Below are 21673 nucleotides of genomic sequence, written 5' to 3' on the forward strand. Positions count from 1 at the left end.
ATAGACCACTGAAATTTTCGATTTTTATGAGAATTTTTTTTTGAAGTGTCTGTAAAAAAATATTAGATGACCAAAAAAACTTGAAAATTTAATACAAGGTTCCTTATGAGTTGTTCTTATTGTAGCTAAAAAAATTAAAAATCGTTAGTCAGTCACAATTTTTTTTATAAGCGTTTATAGTTCAAATTTTTACGAAATCTGTCGAAAACGTGAAAATTTGCAAGTAATTTTAAAGTTAAAAATCATAAAAATTTTTGTGTTTATAACTAAGGATTAAAAATACAACACTAAGTTTTCCATAAGTTTTCCTTCAAGTAGCTATAGAGAAAACTCGAAGCATCATTATAGGAAAAATTTTAAGTGCGTTTGAATTTTAAATTTTTACGAAATAGCGTAACGATAACGATTTATCCTTAAACGATTTTAAATATTTGTTATTATTCAAAAAGTATAAGTCGTAGATATTTGAAAATTTTATCAGTTATTTAGATTGGCATTTTATTTACATGATTTAATTTTCAAAATATTTTGACTTTTTTTGAGATATTTATAGACGACTGAAATTTTCAATTTGCCTGAAAATTTTTTTTTGAAGTGTCGATAAAAATTTTTTGGCCCTATTAAATACTTGAAAATTTAATACAAAGTTCCTCATAAATTATTCTTATAGTGATTAAAAAATTATAAGAATACATAGGCACAATTTTTTTAAATTAGCATTTGAATTTCAAATATTGGCAAAAATTCGTCAAAACCATAAATATTTGCAAATTAGTTTTAAGTTGAAAAATCATAAAATTTTTTGCGTTTATAACTAAGGATTAAAAATACAAAACTAAGTTTTCCTTCAAGTAGCTATTGTATGTGTACAAGTATCCTTCAAGTAGCATTTAAAGTTCAAATATTGACTTAATAAGTAAAAATTACGGCAATTTTCAAATTATCTTAGATCGAAATTCATAAAAGTTTTTCTTTTTAATTTTAAGATTTGAGAATTTAATACAAGGCTCATAATATAGTTTTGCAATAGCAGTTGAAAAATAAAAGAAATATATTATATCCACATTTTTTTTTTACATGTATTCAAATTTTAATTTTGACAACATACGTAAAAATCACAAAAATTCGTAAATTATTTTTTCCTAGAAATTCATAAAAAATTTTCCTTTTATACCTAAGATTTGAAAATTTAATACAAGGCTCCTAAAATATTTTTACAATAGCATTTAAAAAATAAAAGAAATTTATAGTCACAAATTTTTTTTATAAGCATTTACAGTTCAAATTTTGACTAAATACATAAAAATTACGGAATGTTCAAATTATCTTAGATCGAAATTCATAAAAGTTTTTCTTATTAATTCTAAGATTTGAGAATTTAATACAAGGCTCATAATATAGTTTTGCAATAGCAGTTGAAAAATAAAAGAAATATATAGCCACATTTTTTTTTTACATGCATTCAAATTTTAATTTTGACAACATACGTAAAAATCACGAATATTCGTAAATTATTTTATTCTAGAGATTCATAAAAAATTTTCCTTTTATACCTAAGATTTGAAAATTTAATAAAAGGCTCCTAAAATATTTTTACAATATCAGTTGAAAAATACAAGAAATGTATAGTCACATTTTTTTTTACAAGCATTTAAATTTTAATTTTGACAACATACGTAAAAATCACGAAAATTCGTAAATTATTATAAGCTATAGAAATGCATAAAAAATTTTCTTATTAAATCTAAGATTTGAAAATTTAATACAAGATTCCTTACAAATTTGTCAATCTTAATCACAAAAAAAATGTCCACCGGAAATTCAAATTAAATTTTTATTAGCATTTGAATTTCAAATATTAACAAAAATTCGTCAAAACCATGAATATTTGCAAATTGTTTTGTAGTTCAAAATTCATAATATTGTTTGTATTTATATCTAAGGTTATAAAATTTAACACCAAGTTTTCCATAAGTTTTGCTTCAAATAGCTATAGAGAAAATTTGAAGCGTCATTATACCTAGGAAAAATGTTTTGAGCGTTTGAGTTTTAAATTTTTATGAAATCGCGTAATGATAACGATTTATCCTCAAACCAGGTATTCGTATATCTATGATAATATAAGATATTATGAATTATGATAACTACATGATAACTACACTAATTGATTAACCATGCTTTATGCAAAATGTGTCTTAATTGGAATATTTGTTTCAAAATAGAATATATGACAATATTTAAATATAATATATCCTAGACTGACAAATCATCTCCGTTCAGAATCGTTTTTCGTATACAATGATACCTATCATTGCATTCAAATTTAATTCCATCCATTACAGTAACCTACTGTACAGCAGAGCGACATCTAAGACTTACCCGCTTTTTTTACCTGTTGAAGTACCAACCAGATCAAACCCGATACCAGAAATCACTCGTTCTCAATTTTAAAGATTAGACGGACTCGAGGAAAAAGAAGAACCTATAAAGATGAGTTTTGTGGGACGCATTAATAAATTTCATTTCACTCATCCAAATCGATACAACTCTATAGCAGGTACCTATTTGACGAAAAATTATTTTATTAGAAACAAAATTTTTTTGTAAATTTGACTTCAGGTTATAAAATTACGTTAATGACATTTTTAACTATCCATAAAAAATACGTAATAAGATTTTGAGATACGTAATATTGTGAGAATATGAGACGATTGACCTTATTGAATATAATATTATTTTTTCAAATGTACAGAACATTAATATTGCACAAAAAGTATAAAATAAATAGTAATCAACAAAATAATATTTTCTTTATGTGCAAAGTTAATACGTTTCCCTGTCAAACATTGAATGTTTACCAAAAAAATAATAATCTAAAGAGCTTTTGAAACGTGGGTACCTGATTAAAACTACATCCGATAATTACTAAAGAACAAAATTATGTTTTTAAATCTTATGTTGCAGCTTAAAAATTACATATCCAAATTTGAATGTTGAGGTTTAAAATCACGTTATAAATTATATAATCATATTCTATTAATTATACAGAGTAATAATTCACCATCCTGTTAAATCCACTTTACTTCAATAAAGCAGTTATTCAAAATTAATAATTATCTAAAAATGAGGGTGGGCATGCTTGGTAAATCACATCGTATAATAATTTTTATTTTTATTGTAAACTGAACTACCGAAGATAATACATAATAAAGTACAAAAGAGTGTCTAGATTCTAGTATACAAATATAATGGAAACAATAATAATTACTTAAACGGAAATATTTTTTAAATTGTCATAATAAATTATTACCCAAGTCAAAATATTAAACCAACTATTGCATATATAATAATTCCATCAAGTCTGTGAATATGACGCATTTCACAATATTAATTTAAAAATTGAAATTTAGACAATACAATAATAATTATAATTAATAAATAAAATATAATATTTTAATTTTTGAATGAAACGTAATTAAATTATTAGATTAAATTATTTTTTCATTTTATGCCTACCACAATAATTATTTTAGACAAAAAAATTTTCCTTGGAAATGACACTCCCAATAAAATTATTCCCTCTTTATGATGTAATATACAAAAATATATTTTGGTTTTAATGAACTTCACATTTGTGGTTCGAATAAATAAGTTTCATTGTATTATATGATTTATATAATATATAATAGGTACATCGTTGATACCCAATTAACTATGTAATAAGTACCTACAAAGTATATCTATATTATCTTGTATCTTGTCTAGAATTAAATATATATAATAACTATACGGATGATGGATTTTACTTCGAATTATATATTTATATGCAATATAGTAATAATATGGTGTGTTGCTTATCAAAAATTAAAAATTGTTTGTGTGTTTTTTAGTTGTTTTGACGACCTTAGTAAGATTAGTTTTAAAATAACGGTCATTTCACAAAATAAAAACTAAGGGTTTGAAAAAAATTATTGTCTATATGTTAACAACAATAATGATATAATAGGTAACATTAATATACGCCTTATTATTATTATATTATGAAGTTAAGTTAACCGGTTTATTCGTGAGAAGGAAAAAATTTAAAGACTGGTTTGGGTATTTCCTTGGATAACATTCATAAAGTTGAAGGTCAATACACTGCTTGTGATTAAAATTTTGTTTACATTATATATATTGGCGAAATAAGAACGTGCGCGGAGCCGCAGATCCTATATAAACGGTAACCAGCAGATGCAGAGGTATCAGTACTCAGTAAACATTACATTTTCAAAGACAAATATTCAACAATCTTAAGAATCATGAAATACTACACAGCTGTATGTATTGCTTATTCAATATTATTGTTAGTTCATTGAATTTTTAACTTTGAGTTACAAAATATTTTAATCATTTTACTAAATACATATATTTTTTTAAGGTAGTAAACAAATAACTTTTTTATTCTATGACCAATCAACATTTTCTAATCAAATGCAAAAAGTCCAATTTAACTAGCATCTAATATAGTTGAAGAATTTATATTTGTCTTAAAAAAACTGATTTACCTTCGAGAAAAAATGATATCCTTATTCTGTTTAATAACTAAAATAAACATTTTTTCCACTAACATTCTATACTTTATTCAATTTTGTTTTTAATCCTTGTTACTATTATACCTTTATAACTACTGTTTTCTGTGGCTTGGTGAAGCGCGGTCGTACGCTCAATCTGCGGAAACGCACTGAGCGTACGTACCGGCCGCAGTTGCTAGCTCCCGGATGGGTGACCACCGGGGATTTTTAGCATCATATCCTTGCCACACATACACAAACATGTGTTACAACCCTACCCACTTAAAACCTACAAACAAATACACAAAAATAACCCCTACCACACCACCCCACACTCAATGGCCTATGTTGCCGAGGGTTCCCCATAATAAAACTACTGTTTTCTATTACTTAGGTACTTTAAATTTAACTCATGTAGGTACCTACCTACTATATAGCTGCATTTATGTGGTTTAATATTATTTATAAATATACGTTACAATTTAATTACTGAAATAACTCTTTAATTATTTTAACGACTTATTGGTTTATCATTCATTTTATTTTTAACCCTTAAAATATATTTTTAAATTGTATTCATTTAATAAATATACAAAAAAAATTAAAATACCTATATTTCTTAGAATTATATCACACAATATACGGATTATTCAAAAATAAACTTAACATTGATTGAAATATTATTGTTGTATAGATATTAGCTTTATGCCTTGCCGTCCTTGTGATTACTCAACAAGCAACTTCCGAACCAATCCCTGAACCAGGCAAGAGCGGTCACCACAATGGTGGTGGTGGATACGGAAATAGTGGATATGGACAAGGCGGGTATGGACATGGTGGCGGAAATGGTGGATATGGACATGGTGGTGGACACGGTGGAAATGGTGGATACGGTGGTCACGGACACGGTGGAAATGGTGGATACGGTGGATACGGTGGAAATAGTGGATACGGTAGTCACGGACACGGTGGACATGGTGGACACGGACACGGACACGGACACGGTGGAGGCGGACATGGACATGGGCATGGATACGGACACCATTAAAACAATTTATATTGTAACCCACATAGTAAAATAGTATTTAAAATATGTTAATATATTTTTTCACATAAATTTTTATATTATATTTAATACAAAATCAGAATAAACAATATTTATCATGGGATTTTCACCCATTTCAAACAATTAAGTGTCCATTTATTTTTTTTTCACATCTAATCTATATTGTGATATGATTTCACTAGCTAAAAAAACAAATGCCTACTATAATATTTACTTAACCACAGAAAATATTTGGTTTACATTTTATCATTATCAACAAATATAAACTATAGTTGAAAGTAAAATCATAATCATAAGACATATTAAACTTTTTGATCTTAAAAAAACAATATTTTCACATACTCACACATCATCATACAAACAAGCTCATATACATAACATTAAAAATCAGGATAGGTATAAATCATAGAGTAATATTATATATTACTCTATGGTATAAATACTAAATACTCGGTTTGATTATAAATTATCAGTGTAATCACTAATCAGTAACGGCTTACCAAATCGAAAATAACCTTGCAAATTATAAATTCCCGTGTCAAATATAATTTAAATGTTTAAGAGTATCACAAAAAGTTAACTCGTTTAGAAAAATTTGTTAAGTTACCCATATAATATAATATATAAAAGTCTGTATCTCCATGACGACTAACAATGTTATTATAATATAGAATAATCTTATTAGAGCTTCGTTCGAAACAAAGAATAATATAATAGAATCATACGCATACCTGTTTTATTTGTAAAGTACTTTGTAGCCATGGAAAGTTAGTACGCAGTAAATAAGAATAAAGGATCTCTGCTGACACTGAAAATGACTGAAAAGGTGTTTTAAATTGCTTACATACAAAACATAGTTAGTGCTTTCCACGCCAACATATACGTTTTCCAAATTCTGTGGTGCGTCCGAATTGTATGCCAAAAATAAATAAATAAATAAATAAACTCAATGCATCGCGGACTCTACATGACTACATTAAGTACATAACTCGCAAGTTCCGTGGTATAACTTTAAGTTTCTCCAAAGAAAACATTATACATATAATTCTATTTCTAGTTACTCAAAAACTATTGCTCAACCAATTGGAACATTTTTAATCATTATTAAAAATTAAAAAAAGACAAAAAATTTATATTTTAAAAATTTCAAAAATTAAAGTGCTTACAAAAATATAATTTAAAGAACTATTTGATGTGGGAAAGGGTGATCAAGTATCAACTTTAGTGACTGATTCAACGATAAATTCAATACTGTGTGGTTTCGTTGGATGGTTTTCCAATCATGTTATGGGCAAAGTAGGAAATCCGGGCATTGTATAACAATGCCCGAACATTTTGGCCAACGAAAGACTGATCATTTTAATACTCAAATTTGTCATACATTGACCGGGCATTGTACTAGATTGCCCGGGCAAAGTGTACCCTGTCCAGATTCAAGTGGACAAAGTTAAAATTATACAGTGCGCTGCACACTTTTATATCAAATTGCATTTATACGTAATAATATCACTACAAAACTATAATTATATATTTTATTCGTACACGACAACGCGACAGCTGCGATAGTACGAACCGAACCGTAATCTAAACGATAACGGATAAAGTGATCACACAGTGTTGTAGATAATATTTCATAATCGAATCGTTAAATTCCTATTTGATATTTTCTAATGATTATTGTCACGACGGCGACGTCACGTAGTCTGACATTGTAGTGTAGGTAGTGAAGTTGCGTGTAGTGTTATTTTTTCTTTTGGTCAACGTTTTTAACTATATTCTAAGTATTTGTGTACTATTTTCTAACATAAAATGGAAAAAAAGTTTAATGAGAAGTTTAACAATTTACTACCTATTAAACAAAAATGCAAATGCTGTATTTTCAAATAAAGTAAAATACGACGAATTAATTTTAAAAGTGAATAATGTGAAAACTAAAACCTAATTTGGGTGGCCAAGGGTACGATAGGTGTAGGTACTTGCAATACATTGTGTAAGACCAACCGGTGTAAATGTAAAAGATCTGGTCGTCTTTGCAACTCAAAGTGTCATAATAGTGGTATATGAGGTAATAAATAAAGCAAATAAATAATAATTGTAATTTAATAATAAATAAATTAAATATTAAAGCTGTGCAACTTTATTTATTTTTAATAATATTTTTAATATCTTTATTTTTAGTTTTTTTATATAATATTCAATATTTAATCTACTGTGCCCAAATCTAATTGGGCACTGTATACAATGCCCGGGCAACGTTAACTTATTCCAACTTTGCCCTTGAAAATCGGGCATTGTGCACTGCAATGCCCAGTCATTGTGCACAATGCCCGACTTTCTACTTTGCCCGTAACATGTACATGATACTTGCAGTTTTATAGACATTCGAGTATAATTTGTTCCAGCGTTAGGACTTAAAGTAGTTAAAAGTGGATTTGATCCACTTTCAGATATTTTTTTACTCGTTATAATATACCTATACTTATATAAATATATAATATATATATTTAATGTATTAGTTATATGACTACATCATGAACAGTTTCCTCAATTTTTTATAATTATAAAAAAAACTAATTATTGATATGAATATACACAGCACATATAGGTATCTAATTAATATTATAATGTTATGTAGGATAAATGTAATAATATAATATTGTTCTAAGTTAACAGTATTGAAAAATAGAAATATCAGATTTATGAATACCAGAACACTGGATTACAGGGTAATGTATGGATTAACATGTAACGAAGACACGAATAAAAAAACAAAAACTTAACCTAGGTATAAAAAGATCCTAATAGTCTATACAAGACGTATCATAACTATTAGCTAGTCGAAGTTGCTTTTGTTTTATAACTTATAATGACTAATGTTATAATAAACATAATATAATTATTAATGTGTAAAATCATATACATAATATATCAAGTATTAATGTAATTTCCTAACTTAACTTTCTTGCTAATTTATTTTATTTCAATTATAATAAATATTGTTCAAACTAAACTAAGTACTTACTAATCTCACAATATATGGTGCTGAATTCATATATGGTCGCAGGTCAATAACAATACTTCTTTTATCTTCATCAACTTTTAATCTCTAAAATATATTTATACATTTATACATATTATTATTTAATTTTATAAATATTTGAACTATAATTGAAGGGCAAGACTTAAAAAATAAAAATAAACCTCATATTATACATATAAATGAGTGCATCTGTACTATTTAACAATATTGCCAATTTAAATCAACAAATTCGCCAGGTGCACCTTCCATATATAGTATGAACTATGCAGCAATCACTATCAAAAATATAACTATAACTTAAATTTTCATAAATTTACCTGGAACGGCTGAGTGTTATGACAAGTATACGTTGACTTTCTAAGGAGCTCCAGTTTTGTACAATAATTTTCATCATGCAAAGGAGTGAGATATAAATTGTGCTCAAGGATGACGTTTAACTGAGATCGAAGAATAAATCCTTTAAGTAAGCCATAACATTTATGCTCTATATTCCTTGTCTGTGAATAATGTTTCAGAAGATATTAAGATATTATTAACAAGTTTTGGAACTTGGTAAATCTCTTAATCATATATTTACCCGGCAGAAGCAAACTTTTGATGCTACTACGGGAAACCCGTTGTGTTTAGTGTTGTTCAATATATCTACTAATTTTCCGACCATTAGTATATGAGGTATTGCACAGACTGCATCATTCATAAAATCTTCTGTCGTTATGTCACTAGTTAAAGGCGGTGGTTCGCTTACCAATAAAGGAACACCAGACAGCTTAATCTGCATTTCATAAATACCCTTTAACACATAAATCTAAGTTAATCACAACTATTTCATGTTTTTAATTAAAAGTTAGTATTAGTAAAGTAAGTATTCCATATAATTTTTATCCAATTGAAAATTAATGCAATATAAATATATGTATAATATCTATATTATTTACTATTTATATTATTATCATACATAAAACCGTACATAGCGTATATGCAGTTTATTTAATTTAAACTTTTATTTGTATTTCCAGTAAGGAAAACATATAATGTGTATCTAAAATTTTGAAATATCTATATCTATATAAAATTTCTTCAAAATATATTTAAAATTGTAGCATGATTAGTAAACGATAATGTGAATATACTTAAGACCTATTTGAAGTACATCTTTTGTAATTCATTTTTAATTGTAACAAATGAACACAATTAATTTTGTCGATAATTAGCAAGTATTGCGTAAATATTCTTGGTTTTCCAAAAGTGTAAAATATCCAATATATAAAATTTTCTACCAGAAACCATCTCTCAATATTGAATATTCAACCAAATATATACATAAAAAATCACTATAAAACCTATGATTTTTATTTTATTTAACAAATATATAGGGTTTTGAATAACTAAGGGCGTTGAAGCTTTATAGTTAGTTAAAAAAAAGAAGTTGATACAAACACATATTTTCTGATTCAATAATACATTGAAATACCTGCGTAATGATTAAATAGAAAATAATTAAAATATATCTAAGCGTCATATTATAACAATGTAATATAGTTACTCGTAGAATACCTGTAATCATATTTTTTGCAACTTACATCTGTAAAAAAATCACCAGTCCATTTAGCTGTGAATAAAGTTATCATCAGCGGTAACAAGAACTGAACATTTCCTGTGGCTTCAATAAAAACAACTGTCAGACTTATAGTAGTTCTGACGATTCCTCCTAATTGTGCTGCAGCACCGAGTAACGCGTATTTTCCTGGGTCGCTTCCAATCTAAAAAAAAAAAAAAAACGGTTCACCAATAAATTAAAAGCAAATTCTTTACAAAATTGAAATTGAAACAGTACGTCTTAGGTTTCTTAATATAAGTTTAGAACACCTTTATACTCCCATTATATCCACCCGTTAGTTTCAATACATGCCAGTATATAGTTAATATTGTTGTCATTAAGATATTTATTTAAGATTGTTGATTTTAATTTTTAAGTAATTATTACTTATTGTATATGTAAGATTCAAACTAGGCATTGAAATATATTACCAAACAATTAAAGTTACCATGTTTTTTTTTTTTTATTTGGAGTTATTATTTATTTATTTGTTTTAAAAAAATTTAGAAACTGGGAATTAATAACGTTCGAAGTAAGAGCTTTCCTAAGTTGTTTATTTAAAATAACAATTTTATTTTTAAGTTATTTTTAAGAAAAACGTTAGTAGTAACGATTGTGATAAACACTTTCGAGATTTCCCGTACAAAAAAAAAAAATGTGAATTTGTTCATCTCCGTCAATGTTGTGTAGCCATTGCAATGTACATTTTCAGAAATAATCTCTTTCTAGAGATAACTCCCTCCCACATAAATGTAAGATGGGTACAGAATTCACCATGCCGTTTTGTGTTACTTATAGTTTTTACTTATTATATGATATAATATAATTTATATAATACAATTTGTTGGTAACAGAATGTTGGCAACACGCTATACTGACAATACAAGTTGTATTTTACATTCAACTTTGTTTGACACGTATGTTGTGAACCCTTACTTATAACTTCCAATTATTTTATTCTGGTTAAACAAACTTTTATGAATACAATTAAACGCTTTTTGACATATAACTAAAGTAAATACCCATTATTCAACAAGGTGTGTTTAGAACAAATATGATTATGAGCAAATATTTGTAAAAATTAAACTCCAAACCAGTATGATACGTATAGCAAGTACGAGAGACTTAAAATTTCAGAATATAATTTCAATTAGTTATGATATATGACCAGGGCATGTATCTAAATGATGTAAAAAACAAAAAAAAAGTATTAAAATATATCAAATACAAGGTGTTTCTGAAACAGATGAAATCGTGATGACCCAATGAAGATTTTTTTTTAAATTGTTTTCCTTTAAAATCTGAGTTTATCGAAGACATTTTATATTTTAAAATAAACACTATTAGTCTTATTTTTTGCAAAATTCTCATTCGAATAGAGGTTTTACAATGGGTTTGCGCTTGTCCTGCTTTTTCACGTTCGATTTGTTAACTAAAAAAAGTGGAGTAACACATCGATTGGCATGAAAACACCTCAAGATCAACAAATTTAAATTTGTTAGTAGAGAATATTATACTTATTTAATATAAGTCTTTTTAGACCCAAAACACGTAACTTAAATGTAGGGCTATAAATTCGATCATTTAAAACATTGTTAATTCAAATTGTGTTATTATTTTATCATTTTTATTAGTTGATAATATAAAAACTGTGATAATTAGTTATATAATATACTAAATGAAAACAAATAGCCATTATCACTGTTTATCTTGTAGTGTTATATCGTACAAGCCGATTTGTCTCACCACTTTCTTTTAAGTCGGTGACTCAAACGTGTGAATCGTACTATATAATATAATATGGTATAACATATCCTAGAATAACAAACAGTCTCCACTCAAAATCGTTTTTCGTATATAATGATATTATATCATTGAATTCAAATTTAATACCATCTATTAAAGTAACCCACTTGTAACCTACTGTACAGCAGAGCGACATCCACTTACTTACCAGCTTTTTTTTTATTTTCTTAATTTAATTGTATTATTTAATATTAATGCTATAGCAAAATCACTTACAGTACCAGGAGAATAATAATGAATAACTATGCTTGCAATACGTCCCCAAGCAGCTCCAATCAATAATGAAGGCAAAAACAATCCAGCTGACATGTTAAGACCGACAGTTAACTCGGTTAATATGAAATATATTACACAATAAACTAATAATGGAACAACTGAATATGCTTCTGTAAATAATAGAAAAAGATTAAATAAATATAACTAAATTCTAAAAAATTATAATACTAATTAGTAGGTACGTTTTATTTTATTATTATATAAGATAGATATTGAAAAATAAACAAATTAATACATTAACTTGAGAAACTTTCCTAAAAACTGAATAGGCTGTAAACAATAAATCTTTAATATCATTAACGTTTATAAATTTAATAATAATATAAGATATTTACTATTTTAATATGCATATTATAAATAAATACAGATCGGAGCTTGTACTCGTAATGTAATGTAAAATATAATATATATATATATATACATATATTTGTAATGCTTTTAAATTTTACGTTTATCATTAAAATTTTTTTTATTTTCTATAAAATATAAAATATAACATTTTCAATAAAAATCAATTTTTTTTATATAATTTGAACATTGACCGATTTATATTTGAAAATATTTAAGTAAATATAAGGTCCTTAATATTTACACAATGTACAAATTAAATTTGAGTGACTGCATTGTGTTATATTATTCTTAAAAAAAAAAAAATACTTTAACTAATGATTTTTATAAATCAAATACTAATATTTTAATTATAGGATTCAAAATAAATACATGAATTAAAACTATACACTATTTCATAAAAATATATAATTACCAATTGGATAATGGAAAAATGATCTAATGTTTTCTTCTGGTGTACGAAGCCAAAATGAGCTTATTTCATTATAACTCCCTACTGGACAACCCATCTGCAACAAACCTATCATAAAGGTAAAAGCCGTTTTCATAATAACTATAATCTTAAACTATAAAAGTATTATTTAATAAAATTTTTTAGATTCTGAGCGGAGCGATGAATGTATTGATTGTACCATGATGTGTGTTTTTTATTTTATTTTTATTTTTTTGTGTCATTCATCACATTTTGGGGCAGTAAAAGTGCTTCAATTTCTGACTTCAGTACCTCGTTCGATTATAAATTGAATCCAATTGGTACTTTGGGGGGTCAAAATTAAAAAATTCTTAATATTTTTCTAAATAATCCGGATAAACAAATTAAAAATTAAGGGAAAAACGGGAAATTTTACGCACAATCAATTTTCGACAAAATCAATTTTGATTTTTGATGTAACTTTAAAACAAATGACCATAGATACATGACATTTTCACAAAATGTTTAAATGAATATATTCTATCCACCATGCAATTTTCGAACTATGTATAGGAATATGCAATTTTCGATCATTATTAGTTTTAGATTCTGAACGAAGTGATGAATGTATTAATTTTACAATGATGTGTGTTTTTTTTTTTTGTTTTTGTGTCTGTGTACAGCATAACTAGTCGAAATAATGCTTCGATTTCAAACTTTGGGGGTGGTTTCCGATGTAAAAGTGAAGATCCTTGGTGCATTATAGAGGTCAAAAGTAAACATTTTCATACAGTTTTCAAAAAATCGATATTTTTATATGGTTGTAATTCAAAAACTAATCGCTGTAAATACTTGAAATTTTCACCAAATGTTAATGTTGGAGATATCTATATACAGTTTAATTTTCAAAAATGTTCGACTTTTTTGAGTTATTTATAGACCACTGAAATTTTCGATTTTTTGAGAATTTTTTTTGAAGTGTCAGTAAAAAAATGTTGGATGACCAAAAAAAATTGAAAATTTAATAGAAGGTTCCTTATGAGTTATTCTTATCGTAGCTAATAAAAATGAAAAATCGTAAGTCACAATTTTTTTTAAACGTAAAAAAAATTGTGACTATATATTTATTTTATTTTTCAATTGCTATTGTAAAAATTTATAATGAGCCTTGTATTAAATTTTCAAGCTTTTCTACCGAACAAATAAATTTTTATCGATATTTATAGAAAAAAAACTAATAAAGTTGAAAAATTAAAATGTCAGTAAACAGCTCAAAACAAATCTAAATATTTTGAAAATTTTATCAAATATATAACACGCCTAATAAACATTCAGTCAAAATTTCAAGTATCTGCAGACATTTGTTACACCAAAATAAGGAAATCGCTAAAAGTGAAAATCCAATGTTGTAAAAATTTAAATTTCAAATGCTCATAAAAATTTAATTTAAATTTCCGGTGGAATTTTGTATTTGTGATAAAAATTTAAAAACTTGTAAAGAATCTTGTCAAAATTAAAACTTTGAATGCTTATAAAAAAAAATGTTTAATAATCAATAATACAGGGTGTCCCACTGCAGAGATCTGACATTCTGACAAATGAAATAACTTTTGTTCTAATCAATGTTTTTAAAATATTTCTTTTAAATATAATTCATAGACACTTGCGCTACATTTTTTATTTTTTAATACTGAAAATAAAAAACTTAAAAATTGATAAAAATTTTTTCGAAATATTCAATATAGCCAATTTGTAAATCTGATCTTTAGAAAAATGTATATGGTAAAAACACTTATTTAAGTCAAATGGCTGATTTTTTAAATATCAATATTTTCGTTAAGTAAATTACGATCTAGTTTATGTTAGAAACCTTGTAATTTCAAATAATAATAAAGTTTTTTTAAAATATTTTATAAGAACATTTTTAAATAAGTGCATGTTAAAATTTAATCATTTTTTTTATTGTATTTATTTTAATAATACGAGATGTGATGTAAATAAATTATAATTATGATAATAAATTATAAATTACTATAACTTACCTAACGAAAATATTGATATTTGAAAAAATTGTAAAAAATCAGCCTTTTGACTTAAATAAATGTTTTTGCCATATAAATTTTTCTAAAAATCAAATTTACAAATTGGCTATATTGAATATTTCAAAAAAAATTTATCAATTTTTAAATTTTTTATTTTCAGTATTAAAAAATAAAAAATGTATTCTAAAAATGTATCGCATGTGTCTATGGATTATATTTAAAAGAAATTTTTAAAAAATATTGATTAGAACAAAAGTTATTTCATTTATCAGAATGTCAGATCTCTTTGGGACACTCTGTATATCCTAGACAGCTGATAAACCGTTTCCGCTCAGAATCGTTTTTCATATACAATGATATAATATCATTGGATTCAAATTTAATTCCATCCATTACAGTAATCTACTGTACAGCAGAGCGACATCCATGACTTACCCGCTTTTTTTAAATTATTTTTAATTGAAATCAATTTATCACTAATGTAGTTAAAATTCTTTCCAACGTATACGTTTTATAATTAACATTTAACATTATAACAAACTTTTTGTGAATGATAATGTGTCAATACTTTTAAAACAAAATAATTGAACTTAAGATTTTGAATAAAATATTAATATTCCAGTTAAGTTTACATTTATAATATGTAAATACAATAATATGTAAAGTCATTCAAACTCAAGCTTTTCGGTACAAACATTGTGGAGATTATAATTTTCAGTTCTTATACGATATATCTAGTTGTTTGCAATGTAAAATTGTTAATTATTAATTATTGTAAGTCTGTAAATGTATGACTGTATAAACTAATTTTATATGCATTGAAAAAAAGTATAGTATTAACTAACAATGCACATAATGTTAGACAGTGAGAAAAAATAATTTAAAAAGATTATTTATTTCAGAGAGTTCCCATCCCCTCTTTGGCTCAAGTAAAATACCTAGGAATAGTTTTAGACAAAAGACTAACTTGGGGTCCTCACCTTAAATCCAAAAGAAAATCTCTCAATTCAAGATTTCACTTACTACGTCCTATGCTAAAATCCAAACTCCCAATCCATAATAAAATAAAAATTTACAAATCATTGTTAAGACCAATCTGGTCTTATGGAGCCCAAATATGGGGTTGTGCAAAACCAACCCAAATTAAAATAATCGAAGCATTTCAGTCCATTTCCCTCCGCACAATAACGTCAGCTCCTTGGTTTGTTTTTAACCACACCCTACATAAAGACTTAAACATTGAAACAGTTGAGAACTTAGTTAAAACTCACTACAAAAAGTTGCATTCCAAATTACTTCATCATCCAAATCCTCTGATTGCAAATCAACACTCAGCCACAATTCCAGGTAACCCCCCTCGTCGCCTCAAAAGACGTTGGTGTCACGACCTCCTAAACTGAAACACCACTCCATGTCCTAAACGTCTCAACTCAAAAGGGTCCTATCACTGGAGAGCTTCCCTTCTCATGTATCCAAAGTCACTATTATAATTGTAAACATAATTGTAAACATTTGCTTATTGTATTTTATTATGTACAGATTGTAAATGTTATTTAGTTAATAAAAAAAAAAAGATAATAACACGTTTAACTTATTATCCTATTAGATTATTTTTACCATAATTCTTACTTGTACTACATTCGACGAGCTTATCTCTAGTTTTGTTTGGCAGTTGCTAAACAAAATCATGGATGTTAAATTAATTATTGCAACAAACACTGCGACGAATACTGATTCCAGAAGTTTTTTTCTATTGGATATAATGTGTCTAAATAAATAAAACGTAACGCTTATTAAAATAAATCATTTAATAACTTGTTCAAATAAATAAATTTAGAAAAACGAACTTCATTCTAAAAATGGATAAACGATAATTAATATTGACGAATAAAGCTCCAAGTAAACCACCGAATATCCCAAATATAATAAAAATGGGGAATTCTGAATAAGAAAAATAAATTGTATTTTCATTAAACTTCCCAAAAAAGTAAATACTTTTGCTGTGAACAGATTCTGATGGATCTATAGAAAAGTGTAAGTATATTAAATTTTTTATTATGAGGAACATAGCAGATTTGTGTAGTATAAGAAAGCTCACTTGTATTATTAGTAAACAGTACGTTTTTACCAGCGTTATATGTTGGAAAAGCAATTGCTGCACAGAAAAATACTTTCCACATGAGACTTGAGCTCCAAAAACTTGTTCCTTCTTCAAGACTCATTAATGTTCCTCCTAAAAAACAACAACTAATAAATACAAAAATTCCTATTTTAGAAAATTTAGAAATATATGAAACCCCGTAAATGTTATAGTTTATCTTTTAGCCATTTCGTTTTTTTTTTTTTTTAAATTTCATTTTTCGTTTAAATTGATTGATTTATTTTTTAAAATACTATAAATGATATTGATATTGAAATAATGTACTTTCGTATTTAGTAAATAATTTCCATTCATTAAATTATATTATTTTATACTTATAAGTTATATTTTATCATCTATTTTTATTTTATATATTATCTTCGTAATTTCTTACAAGATAATTAACTTAAAGTTTGGTTTGACCTGTAATCTAAAAATTCTTTGCACAAGAGTTCATAGATATGACTAGATAAGCCACCGTGTAATAAAAGTAAAGTTTATTGTTTTCAACAATGCATTTTGATCTTGTATTTAAAATCGAGTTTAAAATAATAAAATATATTATGTTATATTAGAGTACAACGATTTTTTTCTGTTTTTATGACAAAGAATATTTTTAATTTCGTATTCTGAAGCACATTTTTCTTCCATCAAATCAAAGTATAATTTTTTATTTTCAAGTATTTTGAGTTAAGACAAGTGGTAAAGCGTACCCCTGGAATACGCACTACACTAATTTTTAAGCATGTTTCCGACTTTTGTCAAACATTTAAAACTTAACTGCAACTTTTGTTTGTGGTATCCAATTATTAAATTAGTGCTAGTCTCATAAAAATACTGAATTGTAATTTATAAATGTTTTCATTAATTATTGAAAGTGTGTTACTAATTTTGGTTGGTATAGAATTAATACAATTGTGTTGTAAATATAATACAATAATATAGTGTACCGTGTACCTATGCTATAAGGATATATTTTCGATAATAAATTATAATACTTTTTGAAAAACTAAAAATATATATTTACCTACAGGCGATCCAAAAGCGGCGGATAATCCTGCAGCAGCACCTGCTGCCATCATGTCTCTCCTTTCTCGATCATTTTGTAAGGGTCCAATGATTTTCCGACCAGGGCCGTTTCTTAGACCTTTCCACCAAGCTTCAACGACTGAACCACCAACCATTGCACCAATGTGAATCAATGGTCCTTCCTGAAAAATTGATACTTTTTCAATAACAAGTATCCAATAAACGTGCTTAATGTGTATAAATATAAATCTAATTTTAAATATATAAAAGGTGTACAAACATTATTATTGACGTTATAAAATTATATGTTTTTTTTAAGTCTTTAAATACGTAGGAACATATATTTTGTTATTATAATTATTTATTTATTTTTAAATTTTTACACTAGGTTAATAAAAACCCTAAATAAAATGTGATAATAGTAATCACGGGTTTTTATATAAAATTATATGATGAAAAATATTTTTTTGTCTGTAAACTTTGATTAATGACATTATAAGTAAATAAGTTTCTCTGCCTAATTTACAAAATCTTTTATGATTATTGATTATAAAAATCAAGATGAATCAAATAACAAAATGTATTATTATTAACAATGTTATTATAACAAAATATACAAGATACCTTTCCTCCACCAAGACCTGCTATGCAGACGCACACCACACTTATTACTTTTACCAATAAACATCGAACGGCCGTCATTCTCGGTATACGAATTCCGTTTAAATAAGATATTACAAATGGAATACCACTTCCAGCAGCAGAAGGCTAAATTATATATAACAATAGAATATCAACTATTACAATACAGAATAAAATATACAACATATTATTGATAAATGGAAAATATGAATTTTATATCAGTTGAAAATATTAAAAAATTTTTATTTTTTATATCGTATGATTATGAAAAAATAAAATAATTTAAAGAATTTTTTTCACCGATTTTGTGTTATTCAAAATATGTATCTGTTGTCTGTAGAGAAAAATAACTCAAATATATCTGATGCTTATCAAAAAAATATGTATAAAATGTACAGTTAATATGAAATTGTGGTTAATCATATCCTGCATTGATTATAATTTATAATTTATTTAGTTTTTGCATTAGTGCACCTATTAGTAAAATAAAAATATTAATTTAAAATGTACCGAATTTATAAAACTTACAATGCTCAAAACATTTTTTTTTTTTTTATAAATAGTTTATTGTTAATCAATTTGTTTCAAAGCAAAATAGTTTGAAACATAGTTTCTAGAAAATGTCGAGCAACTATTTAATGGGTATTTTAGTACTCTACCAAGATTAGTATATTTGAAGTTACTGCTACAATTGTTTTGAATATTTATATTAACTACCATAACGTTATACAAACTATTATACATAATTTTATATTAGGTATAAACACTATTAACCTCCATAAATAGCACTACACAGCATCCAACAGTCGTAGGGATGACGGTGAAAAGTATCCAAATAATCAGACACTCTACCGTCGAGTACTTAACATCAATACAATATCGTATCAATTGAAACTTCCAATCACAGAAATATTCAATTACAGTATCAATAAAAATTCCGACTGCTGCAATGCATATGGCAATTGAAAAATAAATAAGCCATCTAATCACATTACTCGCCACTACTGTCTTATAACCGTTTAATTTTTCTTCTCTAACGGTAAGTTCACTTTCGTAATGATCGTAATCTAAACTCTGAAAACATAATATATTTTATTGTATTTTTAAATAATTCTACTAAGGTCATAATATAATTCCAGATAAATTATACGCAATGGTTAAAATCTCACTTCATATTCCGATGATACGTAATTTATTGAGTGCGATCTAGGTTTCGAATTCACTGCAGATGCGTTACTAACTGTTGACAGGCTGGATTCCTGAAAAAAAAAATAATAAATCCAAAATGCATATTTTTATAAAAACACAATTGAAATACGGATACGTAGGTATAATTATACTTTGTTTCAAACTGTAATTTGTCTCGAAGGATTTTATCAATAGATGGTTTTATCATTTTACACATTAATGTCATGTTGTTTATTATGCTTTGTGTCTATAGTTATTCTCGGTGAAGAACGATTCAGCAATATTTGCGGAATCGTGTTGATTTTAATAGCCACTGATATACATACACGATTCCGCAAATTTAATATATATATATACGATTCCGTATAATTTTAAATGCAACGTTGCCATTCCGAAAACAAAATCTATATTATTTTAAAGACCAAGCCACACTATTGAGTGATTTTGGCGCGCGGTACGCATACGACGGTGGCACCCGGTACGCGCGTTAAAATGACGTTTTTTTGATCAGTTTCCGCAACATAAGGAATTAAACGTATATGAGTTTGTTTCAGCTATATTATTATACGATAAGATAATGTTCATGTCATTAATATAAGATTAGATTATAATACGTTTCTTATATAAATATAATATGAATAAGAAATTTGGACTACACTTATGACAGCGTAAGCGCAATAATCGATTATAAAAAAAAAATATATTATTATGTACATTCAGAAAACATGATTTTAGTTTAAATTTAATTTACAACTTGTATTTTCTGATTATGTTTTAAAAAATTATATTGACAAAGACTATCCTTTTCCACCACTAATTTGGGCTGAAGAACCATAAAAAAATCCAAGGTAGGTTCTATAATTATTATTTAAACTGTATAATTTTTATAATATTATTATAATGTTATCACAGAACAACAAATGCAGCCAAAAGTTTTCATCGAACATACAATGGCCAATTTTACTACTCACATCCACCCATTTATTCGGTGCTGACAGTCTTATTAGAAACACAGTCCGAAACAGATGTAAAAATATATTCAATTATTTCTAAAAATGAAAAAAAGAAAATGACTCTTAGAGAAACAGAACGCATTGAAACTATTATTAGGGCATATGATAAGTATAAATCTTATAAATCCCAAGATCATTTATTATATTATTTATCACTAACTGGCCATACTTATCAAGATAAATCATTATAATTCATATTACATATATTTTTAAAATTGTTATACTCATTATTATTTAAAATCATATAAAAATGTTTATAATTTTTTTTGGCTATATTAAAAAATATAGTATACTTAACTATAAAAAAAAATTACAATTTATATAACAAGAGTAATTAATTGTATATTTGGCAACGTTGCATTTAAAATTATGTGGAATCGTATACATATATATTAAATTTGCGGAGTCGTGTATGTATATCAGTGTCTATTAAAATCAACACGATTCCGCAAAATTTACAATTACTTGTTGTGTTTAAAATACATATTTTAAGAATAAGTAGGTATAATGTCTATAAAAAA

The 21673-nt window shown here is 26.1% G+C and overlaps 2 protein-coding genes across 5 annotated transcripts in view; one reads left to right on the forward strand and one right to left on the reverse strand.

Moving 5' to 3' along the window:
• LOC107173739 (H(+)/Cl(-) exchange transporter 7-like) overlaps nucleotides 1–21673 on the reverse strand; it is a 44822-nt gene that overhangs the window by 19040 nt on the left and 4109 nt on the right. For all 4 annotated transcript variants that reach the window (XR_016190679.1, XR_016190680.1, XM_089221838.1 and 1 more), the window contains exons 3-15: nucleotides 20121–20210; nucleotides 19726–20025; nucleotides 18934–19077; nucleotides 18308–18491; nucleotides 17239–17373; nucleotides 16988–17162; nucleotides 16770–16908; nucleotides 13102–13195; nucleotides 12279–12448; nucleotides 10240–10419; nucleotides 9237–9449; nucleotides 8977–9156; nucleotides 8642–8725 (exon numbers count right to left, since the gene is read on the reverse strand). Coding sequence is in view for 2 of the 4 variants with exons in the window: in XM_089221838.1 (XP_089077964.1) it covers nucleotides 8642–8725; nucleotides 8977–9156; nucleotides 9237–9449; nucleotides 10240–10419; nucleotides 12279–12448; nucleotides 13102–13195; nucleotides 16770–16908; nucleotides 16988–17162; nucleotides 17239–17373; nucleotides 18308–18491; nucleotides 18934–19077; nucleotides 19726–20025; nucleotides 20121–20210 (2088 nt within the window). In the remaining 2 variants the exon portion in view is untranslated. The remainder of the gene's footprint in view (nucleotides 1–8641; nucleotides 8726–8976; nucleotides 9157–9236; nucleotides 9450–10239; nucleotides 10420–12278; nucleotides 12449–13101; nucleotides 13196–16769; nucleotides 16909–16987; nucleotides 17163–17238; nucleotides 17374–18307; nucleotides 18492–18933; nucleotides 19078–19725; nucleotides 20026–20120; nucleotides 20211–21673) is intronic.
• LOC107173763 (uncharacterized) lies at nucleotides 4171–5742 on the forward strand. Its single transcript, XM_015524428.2, has 2 exons — nucleotides 4171–4319; nucleotides 5248–5742. The coding sequence occupies exons 1-2, from the start codon at nucleotides 4302–4304 to the stop codon at nucleotides 5599–5601; spliced, it is 372 nt and encodes a 123-aa protein (XP_015379914.1). The 5' UTR covers nucleotides 4171–4301; the 3' UTR covers nucleotides 5602–5742.

This window comes from Diuraphis noxia, unplaced genomic scaffold (genome assembly GCF_037042655.1).
Source record: "Diuraphis noxia isolate RWA-SAM2 unplaced genomic scaffold, SU_Dnox_SAM2 contig0003, whole genome shotgun sequence".
Lineage (NCBI taxonomy): Eukaryota > Metazoa > Arthropoda > Insecta > Hemiptera > Aphididae > Diuraphis > Diuraphis noxia.